This window comes from Apostichopus japonicus, chromosome 17 (genome assembly GCF_037975245.1).
Source record: "Apostichopus japonicus isolate 1M-3 chromosome 17, ASM3797524v1, whole genome shotgun sequence".
Classification (NCBI taxonomy): domain Eukaryota; kingdom Metazoa; phylum Echinodermata; class Holothuroidea; order Aspidochirotida; family Stichopodidae; genus Apostichopus; species Apostichopus japonicus.
Window position 1 is genome coordinate 31537053 of NC_092577.1, and position 14421 is coordinate 31551473.

The following is a 14421-nucleotide window of genomic DNA, read 5'->3' on the forward strand; positions in this document are numbered from 1 at the left end:
CGGTCCAAATAATAACCTTAGATATGAACTTTGAACCCTATATAATTATACCCTAACGCATAGACCTTAGATGAAAATCTCGTCTAGTATACCAATGGCACGCTTCGGTAGACGATTGAATTTTATTCTTTCTGTTTCCATGAAAACAGAAGGTTAGCCTTTATCACATCATTATTGCAGACACGCGTATTCTATGAAGAGGGTACAGTTATTGAATCTTTCTTTATCAGTTTCATTGAAAATCTACCGACACTAATAGCAAATTGTACTCCATAATCAGGCGCGTATCCAGGATTTTCTAACCCGGGGGGCGCGAATTACCATCTAAGCGGAGCGCCACCATCGGTTGGCGCGGAGCGTACAAGAAAATTTCTGGTTTTGATACCCCCAGATCACCGGAAATGGCACTTCTCGGGCTTGAAAATGAGCAACCAGATGTAGACTTTTGCCTGAGAAGCAAGTATATCTTAAAAGTTTTTTTCCATCCATAACCTTTTTGAAGATTTTCACCAGTCACACATCATGTTCGACCTGATTGCATGTCCTATGGATCATTGCTTTTGTAGGTGATTCTACGTCACCGCCCACAATATCCGAAAGCCCGACTTTTCAAGGTTTTAAGCCGATTATTTGTTGAGAATTTGAAAATTCAGATTTCTCGTGAATAAAAATCACTTGAAAACATACCCATGATGTTGCAGAAAATTCAATCTATGGACAACCAATATAGAAAAACCTCCTTGAACCCCTAATAGACAGGTGAAAATTGCACGAGTAGAAGAAAGTATGATGAAGAATGTTGGTGAGGAAATTGTTGAAAATTCCGACACAGTTAATTTCTTGGTGTAGAAATATTGCAACCTCTTATATTGGCTATTATAAAACTTGGTTTCGGAAATGAAAAATAGCAGATATTTTCGATATCAGGTATATCGAAACCGAACACTACACACATAGGCGTAGGTCCCGTAGGAGGCGGGGGCTGATATTGGCATCGATATGTTGAACGCGCGCTTTGCGCGCGAAAAATTTCGGCTTTTTTCGGGCAAGTCGTTACAGCCCCAAATCCAGTTTGGCTCCTACGCCTTTGACTACACACATAAACAGTTTTTTAAGGCTGTTCATCGTGGAACATGCATTTCAATGCTCACTGATATGATCTTATATCTGCTCTTTGCTTTACAAATTCGAACAGGCGTGTAGCGAGTAATTGCCAAGGGAGGGGCGAAGCCTGTAGGCAAACTATCTAAGCGAAGCGCCACCGTGGGTTGGCGCGAAGCGTACAAGAAAAATTTTGGCCGAAAATGCCTCCCAGATCGCTGGAAATGACACTTCCCAGGCCTTGTAAGTTGCATCTAAGCATTGTCTATTTTGAAATTACTAGCGATGTCATAAAGAAAATTTGCACGGGGGGGGGGGGCGGTCGCCCCCTTCCCGAAATGCGTCATGTTCCCCGACGACGCGGTCGAGTTCAAGACCAGCCACAGTTGGTTCCATATAGCACAATTGTACTACAATTTATACAATTGTTTAAGGCGTCCATATACACACACACGCGTTATGATAGACCATATAAAGTATTATATAGATACATTAGTGAGAGAGGAAAAATGGAAACGTCAAAAATGGAGTTGTCGGTGTAAGGGGTAGGGTGAGGCGCACACCCCCTCCGTAATCCTTGATCTGTCACTGGCTACCCTGTGTATATAATAAGGATCAGCGCTTTAACTATGACTGTTCCTCTTTCTCTTCCCGAGGTCTTGGCTCTCTTTTACTCCCTCCTTTTCTCCTTTTTCTCTCTTTTTTCTTCTTCTTTTCCCTTCCTTTCTCTCCTCCTTTTCTTTTTTTCCCCCTCCTTTTCCCTTTTTTCCTCTCTCTTTTTTCTCTCCTCTTTTCCTTACCCGGGGGGCGCGCGCCCCCAACGCCCCCCCCCTGGATACGCACCTGATAATAACTAATATCACTCAGTGATTATTGTTGCAAACAACGGCAAATTTTCTGTGGCATGATTTACGATCTAAACATTCCAATGACGAAAGTAGCAATTGTTATGGTTTATTCTTTTTACACCCACACAAAATTCTTTCCATATTTCACATATTTTGGTTTTTGTTCAAACTGAAAGTAAGCTAGTTAGCTCAATTTTTACATTTTTAGAACAAAATGTACGCATTTATCGAAATAAAAATAGACTATTACTTAAACAACTTCACAACATACCACGTGCGATTCGTTGCTTACATAAGCTTACGTTTGATTTTTAAGTAACACATTACACATCCCAAGCCTAGTCAGGACCAAGAAATCGTTGGGTGTTAGCGCTCCCTATACCTTGATGGTTGATACAATAAATATATAAACAAAAATTAAACAAATACACAGACAACATTCAAATTTAGCGATGGCAGCTATACTGAGGACTGAACATATTTCCTCACTGAATGTTCGTCCTAACTAAACGAACGTGTTAGTTGTACTGTTTAGTTTCTGCCGTCAAAGGATATACACATTGTCCCAAACCTTGGACAATGTAGCTTTACAATAAGGCAGAGCTTGAAGTTACTGTAAACACGACTTATTTAAGCAGGTCAGTTGCAGTTCATTTCGGGTCTAATGTTTAAAGACTCGCACAGCCGACCGCAAGGTTTTGACGGTATTGATGGTGAAGTCACGAATGGAGCTGATATTCGGATATCAGCCTGCATGATTCATACTGAGTTTACCAATTGGATGAAAGTTTCACTGACCCTTTGACCTCTAGCGTAGTTCAGGCATATCTGGTACACCTATGTCACCTCCGCTAGAATTTGGCAACGAGTTAAATGAATCATTTATGTTCATCGAAAAGTCTCCATAGTTGGTCTTTAAAGACTCGTACAGCCAACCGCAAGGTTTTGACGGTATTGATGGTGACGTCACGTATGGAGCTGATATTCGGATAAAAGCCTCAGTACATGATTCATACTGAGTTAACCAATTGGATGAAAGTTTCACTGACCCTTTGACCCCTAGCGTTGTTCAGGCATATCTGGTACACCTATGCAACCTCCGCTAGAATTTGGCAACGAGTTAAATGAATCATTTATGTTCATCGAAAAGTCTCCATAGTTGGTCTTTAAAGACTCGTACAGCCGACCGCAATGTTTTGACGGTATTGATGGTGACGTCACGCATGGAGCTGATATTCGGATAAAAGCCTCAGTGCATGATTCATACTGAGTTAACCAATTGGATGAAAGTTTCACTGACCCTTTGACCCCTAGCGTTGTTCAGGCATATCTGGTATACACCTATGCAACCTCCGCTAGAATTTGGCAACGAGTTTAATGAAGCATTTAACTCGTTGGAATTTGGTCAAACCACCATTGCATTGTACCTTACAAAAGTTAGCAACTGCTGATTCCCTTCGGCAACTTCATTATCCTCATGTGACTTTTACGTTAAAATTTGAAGACTGTTTCAGTCTTTCAATGAATTTGTATGTTTTTAGGGATTCAAATCACTACATTGTTAGTGTCCTAAGTCATTTCGACATGAAAGACATGGATCAGTTCAGCGAACATATATTGTGCACAAAGTAACACGTACAGAACTACCATTACCTACGAAAGGCCCTATTGCGTGGCCTAGCCCATACTGCGTACAATATTTTAACTTGCTCGATTGTGGTAATACCTACAGTACTGTACCATACTTAATTCCCAGCCATTGGCTAAATCATTTAAACATGCTTGTTTAGGCCAAATCTAGTGTTCTAGTTGTTAGGAAAGGCCGCAAGGCTATGATTTTATCATAGAAATAATTTTATACATTGGCTGAAGATAGTTTGTTTTGTTCATTGTATGTACAGTAGCCTAGTCTGGATAGGAAAATTGTATGTACTGTAACATTACTGTATACACATGGATTAAATATTAGTCAAGATGTATGTCGATAATGGGTTGTGTAAACTAGTTTCTTTATTTTCTTATTCTCTTTTGTAGAGCTTTCCCAGGTTATTAAAAGGAAACTTTTTACAGTTTTGGTTCTCCTAGGAGCAGGAACAATTTTGAGCTATGGTAAGTTGTGGTTTGTGGTTTTCGTTACAGTCAATATTTAAAAAAAAAAATACTTCTGCCTAGGCTAGGTCTTCTCATTGCATAATAGGGTTCAAGGTGAGCCCCCTGAAGGCAAGACAATACAGTTAGAGTGTAATGCTCTGTTAAGGTTCAAGTTCACCCTATTACTTGGAAAGAGAACATTTTTAACTGTTCATGTATAGTGTGGCCTTTAAGTTTTTCCAAGCATCAGAAAAATTTGGCTATTTAATGGTAATTAGGTTTATGAATACCCATTTAAATTCAGTATGTTTCTCCAGTACTGGTACTGTGGTAGATACATGGTGGGAGGTTAAAGCTAGAGTTGGAAAAGTGTCATCTATTTGCCTATGTTCATATTTCATCTTTTGTAATATTTTCTTATGTGAAATATAGTTATCTTATAGATTCAAAGATTCAAGATATTTTATTGTTATTAACAAAAGAAATTAGGAAAAATTACTTTGGAAATTATAAAGTCACATTTTTTCATCTTGTATTACAAAATCTGTGGGAAGGTATGCTGTTTGCTCTTTTTCTCTACTAAAAGTTAGGCCTTATGTACTTTTCATTCCACCTTGGGAAGCCACAAGTTTTCTATACATGTCTGTATCTTTCATATACTTTACTTACTATATATATAATGGGTTTTCCCTAGATATATTTAATTTAAGCGTCCTGTCTCTTCTGGCAATTCATATAAGTGTGATTTTCTTTGCGGAATGTGGATTCTTTGTGATCTTGTCACAGGAAGTGCATTGAAGCTGTGAAAGTAGGTATCAGCTCACATTCCATTCTATATTGTCGCAGCTAATGATGGAAGCCAGGTTTTGGCGCGTTTTTATTGAATTCTTAAGTTAATTCAGGTAATTTTCCTTTATTGGTTTTAAGGGAGTTTCTCTTCAGACTATTCCTAGTCTATAGTCTATAAATACTCCACATTTGGGACTAAAGAAGTGAACAAAATGACACTTTTCAAAAAGTGAACAAAATGACACTTTTCAAAAAGTGAACAAAATGACACTTTTCAAAAAGTGCATAAAGTAGGTCTTTACAAGTACAGTATCAATATTGTGCAAAGAAACACTACAGGCAGTGATACTGAAACTTGTCAGAACTTTGCAACATTTTTTTCTGAAACACTCGTCTAGACTCTAAAAGTAGTTGAGGTGCTTTATATGCATCTACTGTAGCCTTATTTAACTAAGTTTTTGCTAGCCTTGAATCGAAAAAGTACACTGTACTAATGAAAAACAAAACAAAAATGTCAACTGTGGGCGTAAGTCAAACTTTTAGCCCATTGTGTGGTTTGTAAGAAATGTCTTTATTTAGATCGCTTTCTGGAAATTTTAAAAAACATACTTAACTTTTCTGTACAGCACCAGACTACCTGACAAAGGGTTTATTGAATGCCTATATAAACCCAACGGGTGTAGTTTACAATAGAATTTGCAATGTCTATCTTTGCAGATCATGCAGTTTTCCTGTGGGGTTTTTTTTTTTTTTTGCGGTTTGTTTAAAGAATGTTCTATGAACTTTCTTAGAAATGTTAATCATTTGATAATTTTGTTAGAAATCTTGCAGGATCTACAGAAAAACAGAGTTTGCCTTTCTCTCTCCAATCGTTGAAAATATCTATAATTTACCAGAAAAAGATGAGCTTGTAAATTGAATGTCTTACTGAGTGGTTTCATTTCCCAGTGACAGACACCGAGTTGCTAACAATAACCAAGTTGCTGGAAATTATCAGCATGGTATAGGTCAAAACGACATTCTCGTAGCATATTCTTGTGCAAAGTCGGGTGACTATTTTGTGAATGCCTAGATCTGCCAACAGCTGCAGAGTGAATGATTCCCCAGTGACAAATTGAGCCGAAAATTGTCGTGTTTTTTTCCCTTTATAAATTGAAGAAAAATAAAAACATTTAGTCAGCAGAGAAATATAATATTTCAGCCAAAAAGTTGCAATTGGATCAAAAATTGTTTAAATATTACAGATAATAATCAACAGACTTGTTAAAAACAAACATTTCAACTTTATCTAGGATTCATCTATAAGAAGATTAATGTAATAGGATGAGGCAAAGGTTGAGGTGACACATCCTAAGACACTCAGTTTCCATCACTCCTAACCTTGCTTCTTACCTTCCCTTATGTAGGAGTATGTTTTCTGGTAATCATTTTGTCATAGACTATATATGTTAATACTGCTTGTGTCTGAAACTTGGTATTTAACACTGCACACCTTAAAGAAGCATGTGAACTTGTCCCACTCCACCGCACTCCACCTCCCGAGGCTCCCATCCCACCTCCCATATGCTCCCATCCCACCTCCCATATGCTCCCATCCCACCTCCCATATGCTCCCATCCCACTCCCATATGCTCCCATCCCACCCCATATGCTCCCATCCCACCTCCCATATGCTCCCAATCCCACCTCCCATATGCTCCCAATCCCACCTCCCATATGCTCCCATCCCACCTCCCATATGCTCCCACACCACCTTCCAGAGGCTCCCATCCCACCTCCCAGGGGCTTCCATCCCATGCACTCCCCCTGTTTCTCTGATATATCATTCAAAACTGATGCCTTGATTTTTTTATTCAAGAAAAACCGCCACGAATGGCTCTTATAAGTTTTAAAGCATTAACTAGACAGTTATTTCAAGAAAATAGGATTGATAAAGAATTAAATGTAACAGTCAAAAATTTTCCATAAAAAAGAAAAAGAAAAAAAAAAAAAAAATTACTTGCAAAATCTTAGTCTTGTGACTGGTAGAAATTAACTTTTACATTTCTTTACATTTTAATAAAAATCAGTATTCAGCAGTTAGCAATTATTGTATTTTTCCCCTCTCTTTTAAATGAAATAATTAATTCTCCTAACATTAGATATAGTCACAATATAATGTATGTCAAATCAAGTTCTATTCATGAAGAAAAACAGGTTGCATGTGAAGGTCAAAACGACTTGTGCCTCTTGAAAAAACAAGAATAGTAGCGCCGAAAATAACGGTGACCTTTGGAATTTGTTTGACAATGGTCTGTTCTTAGATATTTCACAGTTTGAGCTCTTAACTGGCTGTCACAGTTGAATAGATTTTAGAAGGCGTACAGTACTTTAAAAGACTAGGTGACCTGAACTGAAACTGGTGTGTCACGTCACTCTCAGGACGGTTCAATTTGCAGCCTGGGTCTTTTGTGTACGGTAAACGGCAAATTTGTTGATGCTGTTGCTAACATGGTTTTGTAATTGGCAGGTGAATTAAAGCAAGAAAAATATTGACGGTTTTTGAAAGTAAATGACCTCTAAATATCGATGATGCTAACACCATACCCCTTCTGAGTCATAATGCAGTGTTTGGTTATTATTTTTTTTTTTCTGGTATTTTAGTTTGAAGTTCTTGCAACACGTGTAATAGTGTGTAACAGTGAGAGACCACATCTCCAAACCAGTGAAATACAGTTACAAAATTATAATCCATAAAAAAATGTGGAGCCAAATTTCTGCTTCAACCCTTTGATACATGTATACTGCAACTTGATCAGATATATATTGAGATACAGTTATGGTCACAAAAATTGATTTTCGGATAATTATTTTACCAGAAAGTGTCTGGCACAATAATAATCTGATAATCTGACCAATGCACACGAAAGTGGATACCTTTGATTGAGTTTAGTCGTTGCCGACAATGTTCAAATTGGACTCCTTGACAATAGAGTACATATATATTTGAGCAATTTAACTAAAAACATTTCATACTCAATCACAGTATTAATTAAGGCAGACTTGATTGCATGCAAATTAGTCAAATCCGAATGCCATTGATGATCATGTTCATGGACAGTTGTGTTAAGTTTGCTAAGTTTAAATAATTTGTAAGTTGAAAGAACAATAGGTTATATAGGTTATTGTAAATTGGTTTCAAACCTTGTGATAGCCCAAACGATTAAAATTAAAAAAAAATGAAAAAAGGGCTTTGAAAGGCAGGTTGGTGACTTGTTTGTATCTGTGTACAGTATGTTGGACATGCTAAGTTACCCTTTGGCAATGTGTACTGTATGTACATAAAATTAACAACACATCAATCATTCTGGAAATAAAGTAACATGGTATACATATAAAAAGAGGGAGAAAAACATGCAGGGTGTTAAATATAAGGTCCCTGGATGTCATTGCATTGTCTCAGGCTACATTGTAGTTTACTCAAAGATTTTGTATTATAACAGACTTATTAGTTCCTTAAACACTGTCTATATTTGATTAAAAGACACAGGTACGGGTCACGAAAAAGTGAGGTCGATAAAGTTTGAAAATCACACCTTTTTTACACCAAAAAATGCTCAGATATGATATTGTGGCAGAAAAGGTGACATTTTTTCCCTCCTTGTTATTCATGGAAAGAAGAAAAGTAAGATTGCCTACGATACTTTTTAGATGCTACCTATTTAAACAAATTCAAGCATCAGTGTCATAATTGAGTGTCAGAAGCTCCAGGTTGAGCTCATTTAACACCCTGGTTTTTCCAGGTCGTACTGTAGTGAGTGACACATGTTCTTGCACTTGGGCATACTTGTCTTATCTTGATTGGTCATATCAAAATCCCGACCTTTTTTTTCTAGCAACATGGGGAGGGTGGGGGGGGGGGGTTGGAGGTGGAAAACAATGTAGTGTATAAAATATTGCTTTGAAACTGTTTGATATTGACTCATTTTACCATTAAATAGATCTCTATTGGTCGGAGTCTGCCTTTTGTCCAGATTTGATTTCCTACTTGTACATGCATTGTATTTCAACTCCTGTTCAAACTCCTGTTTGTCTTCCTCTTCCTCCTTCTTACCTCACCCCTCACCCCCCCATTACCCCACCCCCTTTCCCACCACCTTCATCCCATCCCATTCACCCCATAATATTTAGTTGATTTAAGAACAATATATTTTGTAACATCAATTTTGCTGATTAATTTATCTTTTAATTTTTTTTAAACTAAGTTTTGCTGACCTTTTATTGAGACAATTCCGTAGCAAAAAAAGCCCCATGTCAGTTTCTCCACCAATTTAGAGAACAAGATATACAGAGCAAGTGGGTTTTTTAAATATTTTTAAATAGAGCTGACTTTTTTGTGCCTTTATGTTAAAATTCTTGTTTTTCAAAGAAATGGCGGTTAACTACCCCTCAACAATTGCTCTTTGATACTAGGATGACCATTGTCTCACCGGCACGGGGCGGAATTTTGCAAAGAAAAGTATTAGGGTGTGACTGAAGTTTGGTTCTATAGATAGGGCATATAACTATTTCTGTGTTTGAAGCTTTGGTCGGTCCTTTTGTTCCCGCACGTGGTTTCGACCTTTCACGGCGCCTCGGGGAGCAAAAAACGATTCGTCAATTCATGCAGTCGCCGACAAATGTTCCTTTCAAACGATATCAAATTCCGGCAGGTTTTGCACAATGGACAGACTCAATCACCGGAACTGCACTGTCTATCAATTTTTTTGGGGTCTAAAGCTGGATTGAATACTCACAGTACGGTATAATATCTTTCTGACACAAGATAGGATCGGGACCAAATGTGAAACAAAAACTAAGAACCTCATTTCAACTAAAAAAAACTGTACTGTAGGTAGTTATGTAGTCTCTTGGATTTGTGTCATAAACTGATGCATTTTAAAGAAGAAAGTCTTCACTAAAGTTATTATATATATTAGTAGAATTATTATCCGTTTCTTTAATACATTTTACAATGATCCTATTAGATATGGCTGCAGTAGGCATATAAGCCTAATTTGCATGTTAGACTCTGGGCTGTATTTGTCATGTGATCAATTGTCCAATGATTGGCAACTTTTGGTAGTGAGAAAGTCTGGCTGCTAAGTTTTTCGTTTGTGAATGGATTTAAAAGTCTGTAGATAGGAACAAATAAGGGGTTAATCAACGGTCTAGCGTGCGTTACTCACATGATTAATGCACTCCGGGTGTTAATGCTATCGCTGGATGTACTCGGGCTCCGCCCTCGTGCATCGCTTGCATTATCCCCTGATCGTGCATTAATCCTGTAAGTAACACACGCTAGACCGTTGATTAACCCTGTTCATTCATACACTACCATTTGTGTAGGGGAAAAATCATAAAACAAAACATTTTTGGTTACATATAACCAAAGATTTATTAAAGTGGTGCCCCCTAATTTTACCGTGCGTCACTCACAGGATTAACCACGGTCAGCTGACCTGAATGGACCAATAGGATTTAGGAATCTTTACTAAGTATGACTGAACACTGGTTAATAGTTTTCTAACTCGTACAGGGAATTGAATTTCTCCAGGGAAAATAGTTTAAAGGATGAGTGTAGGTTTTGCCGAATCTGTTTTTAGGCCGCGATTAAAATATAATATTTTAATAATGAAGAACAAAAATCCTGATATTTACATGTTTTCCTATGAAGTTCTGGTTTTTTTTTTTTGGCTTCATGTGTATCGATTGAGGTAAAGTTTAAAAGTTTAACATTTTATTTGTTGTTTACAAGTTATATATATATATATATATATATAGCATATAACAAAGTAAAAAAAAAAATAAATAATATATATTCAAATTTGTTAAACCTTAAAATCTGAGGTATGAACAGTTTGGAAAACTTGGTATGTAGACGATAGTAGATTACAAAAGGGTTAAATAAAATTTTAAAGTGAGAATTGTATCAGATCTATTCATAAAGTATTTTTTTTTGTACTTTTTCATGCTTTATAATGCCCTATGTCAGCAGAAAATTGTCTATTGTAAATCTTTACCATCATACTTAAAGCCATTCTTATAGCTCTGACGAGCAACAGGCAAGCCATGAATAGTTCATATTTCTGGCTCGGAACCAAGAAAAGCAACAAAGGGGGGGGGGGGGGATAGACAGGACTGGAACAGGATCCAGTCAGGGGTGACGACTTAGGTGAAAAAGTTACACTAGGTAATTGCGTGCAACATGGGTTTAAATAAAGTGCAAAGTTGGGGTTTTCCAAGGAAGTGTAACCACAGAGAGAATAATTTGTAAACAAGATGATACAGTAGCTGGGAAATGTGTATGTAGCATTTCAAATTCTCCTGAGGATTTTAAGGTCATGGGTTAAAGTGTTGGTTGGTGGGGGGGGCCGGGGGGACCTGAGAAGAATGAGGGTTGTCATGAACTTGATGTCAATGTGGTAAGGAAACAGTTCGGGAAGGTCAAAAGGGGTGTTGCTTGTGGGTCAGATAAACTTCCGTGGTGGGCTTTTAAATTCTTTTCTTTTGAATTAGCCCCAATATACACATCACTCTTCCAAGAAAGCTTACAACATAGTCAGAGATCCCTAACCTGTGGAAAACAGCACTAACATCACCTGTACCAAAAGTGGCGAATCCCAAAGATGTGAATGATTTTAGACCAATTGACGTAGCAAGTTATTGCTTTTAACAGCATGCAAAGGATCCTCCTGCCACGACTAACTGACAGTATCAAACAATTTGAGGACAAGCGTCAATTCGCCTACAGAAAAGGTGTATCATGTGTAGATGCTGTGCTGTTACTTATCCACCAGGTTGTGTCAGAATTAAATTGCAAGGAAACCACAATAGCAAAGGTGCTTTTCTTAGATTTCTCAAGTGCTTTCAATACCGTCCTACCAAATCAATTAATCACAGATCTGTCAGGTTTCATCACTGAACCATGGCTCCTACACTGGCTTGCTCAGTTCTTAACTGGGTGGTCAAGACACGTTAAATTGGAGAATGGGTCGTCAGATAGGTCAGAGATTAAAGTTGGAGTGCCTCAGGGTGGTCCATTGTCTGCTTTACTCTTCACATTATATATACGGACGATATCAAATCTGGTGGTCATATCTCAATCACAAAATATGCTGTTGACACTGCTATATTATGCAAAATATCCAAGAGTTCATGTGTCAATGATCAGCTGAACTATCAGCAATCAGTCAACGACGTGGTTTCAACATGTGATAGAAAGAATTTGTTGCTAAATGCTAAGAAGTCAAAGGAAATGTGCTTTGCTAACATCAATGTAAAACATCAAGGTCTTCTGTCTGCAAAATCACAAGGTGTCACCATACATGAATCTGAGGTAGAACGAACATCAAGAACTGAATACCTAGGAGTATGCATTGATGGTAATCTAACGTTCACGTCGCATATCTCGAAAATCTTGAAAAAAGTGTATTATTTTGTTTCAAGTCTTGCCTATATTGTGTCATTCTTTAATGAAGGTGCAAGGAAAAATGTGTTCAGCTCCTTTATTCTGCCACACTTACTGTACTTTATGCTGTTCCTGTATACATGGTATCACTTTATATCATCATCTGACAAGCATAGACTGATGAGATTCCTTAAGTATACTTCACGTATATTGAATGTAAGCCGGCTATTACTGAAGGATCAAGTAAACACAGCTGCAAAGAATGAATTTGTAAGGATGACAAATAAAATTAGAGATGACAAAGATCACCCACTACATGGGCCACTTAATTGTCTGTTGGTGAAAGTTACCAGGAATCTTAGGAACCCTCATATCTTGCCAAAATATGGAATTCAACTTTATAAGAACTCTTTCATCTACCGTACGTGCTGCAATTTACATTCAATTTGGTATTTTGGAACCTTTCATTTAATTTTACTCATTGTTTCACCTAGTTCTAGTAATGTACATAGTTTTAACGCTTTCTTGACGTGCAATCTTTTGAACATCTTATCTATCACGGTTTTCATATTCTTTAATTGTTTTATCTAGTTCTAGTAATGTACATAGTTTTAACGCTTTCTTGATGTGCAATCTTTTGAACATCTTATCTATCACGGTTTTCATATTCTTTAATTGTTTCACCTATTTCTAGTAATGTACATAGTTTTAACGCTTTCTTGTTGTGCAATCTTTTGAACATCTTATCTATCACGGTTTTCATATTCTTTAATTGTTTCATCTAGTTCTAGTAATGTACATAGTTTTAACGCTTTCTTGTTGTGCAATCTTTTGAACATCTTATCTATCACGGTTTTCATATTCTTTAATTGTTTCATCTAGTTCTAGTAATGTACATAGTTTTAACGCTTTCTTGTTGTGCAATCTTTTGAACATCTATCTATCACGGTTTCCATATTCTTTAATTGTTTTATCTAGTTCTAGTAATGTACATAGTTTTAACGCTTTCTTGTTGTGCAATCTTTTGAGCATCTTATCTATCACGGTTTTCATATTCTTTAATTGTTTCACCTAGTTCTAGTAATGTACATAGTTTTAATGCTTTCTTGTTGTGCAATCTTTTGAACATCTTATCTATCACGGTTTTCATATTTATTTATTTTTGAGTTTGACATGTGTACTCCTTTTTATAAATATGCTATATTTATACTGGTTTCAATAAATGAAAAAAAAAAAAAAAAATGAAAAATGGGGGGGGGGGGCTCAGGGTGACTTGGAGGGAATAGGGTCATACTAGTTATTAGCATAATGGAGCAACAACAAAGGGGGCAGGACGGGCCTGTTATAACACTGGTAGTGCCCCCTATATCAGTCCTCCTTCACTTCCACACGAATCTGTTCATAATATTTCCACACACTGAATTTCCGTTTGATTGGGGGAAAAGACTAAAATTGAAAATTTGTTTGACAGGAAAATTATGCAGGACACAGCTACATGACTTCAAGCAAAGGCCAAAACTGTTCAATATTGAGTATACTCTGCGTACATATAACAAAGGCATCATAGTGTCTAATGTGCCTATATTTTCACCAAGTTCTAATTTTGAGTAAAAATTCAAGTTTTTTTATACGGCTTCCATGCAGTCGGTGGATTGACTTTTTTTTTTTCCTTGAATCTGTATGACGACTGTGAAACGAAAATTGTTTAAAAACGAGTCTACATAACTTGAGAAAGAAATTCTTGAGAACAAATTGCTCATGAAAGTTTCTCCTTCAGATAATTACATTAATGCGGATTTATGTTTCATTTACGATCGTACAGTATCTTAAAACATTTCAAAACTTTGTGAAATGTATTACAACAGAGCACTGATGTATACTGTATAAGGCTCGCCACCTTCCAGCAGCTTTGGGTTTCTGGTCTTTAGACGTGGTCAACATGCGGTCGTTGGAATCTCGATTGAAAATTAATTTGGTTTCCTCGTTTTCTTTGTGCAGGCCAATCCCTCTGCGAACCGATCAACCCCTGTCAAAATGGAGGCCAGTGCATACCTATCAGCGAGTCTGTATTCTTCTGCTTCTGTCAAGATACAGGTTACTTTGGCCCGTTATGCGAGCAGTCCCTGACAGGTAGGGTATATATAGAGAATTTAAAAAAAAAAA

General features: G+C 37.1%; 1 protein-coding gene across 2 annotated transcripts in view; it reads left to right on the forward strand.

Moving 5' to 3' along the window:
- LOC139984109 (uncharacterized) overlaps nt 1-14421 on the forward strand; it is a 51735-nt gene that overhangs the window by 4883 nt on the left and 32431 nt on the right. For both annotated transcript variants that reach the window (XM_071997822.1, XM_071997823.1), the window contains exons 2-3: nt 3984-4058; nt 14257-14388. In XM_071997822.1, the coding sequence (XP_071853923.1) occupies nt 3984-4058; nt 14257-14388 (207 nt within the window). The remainder of the gene's footprint in view (nt 1-3983; nt 4059-14256; nt 14389-14421) is intronic.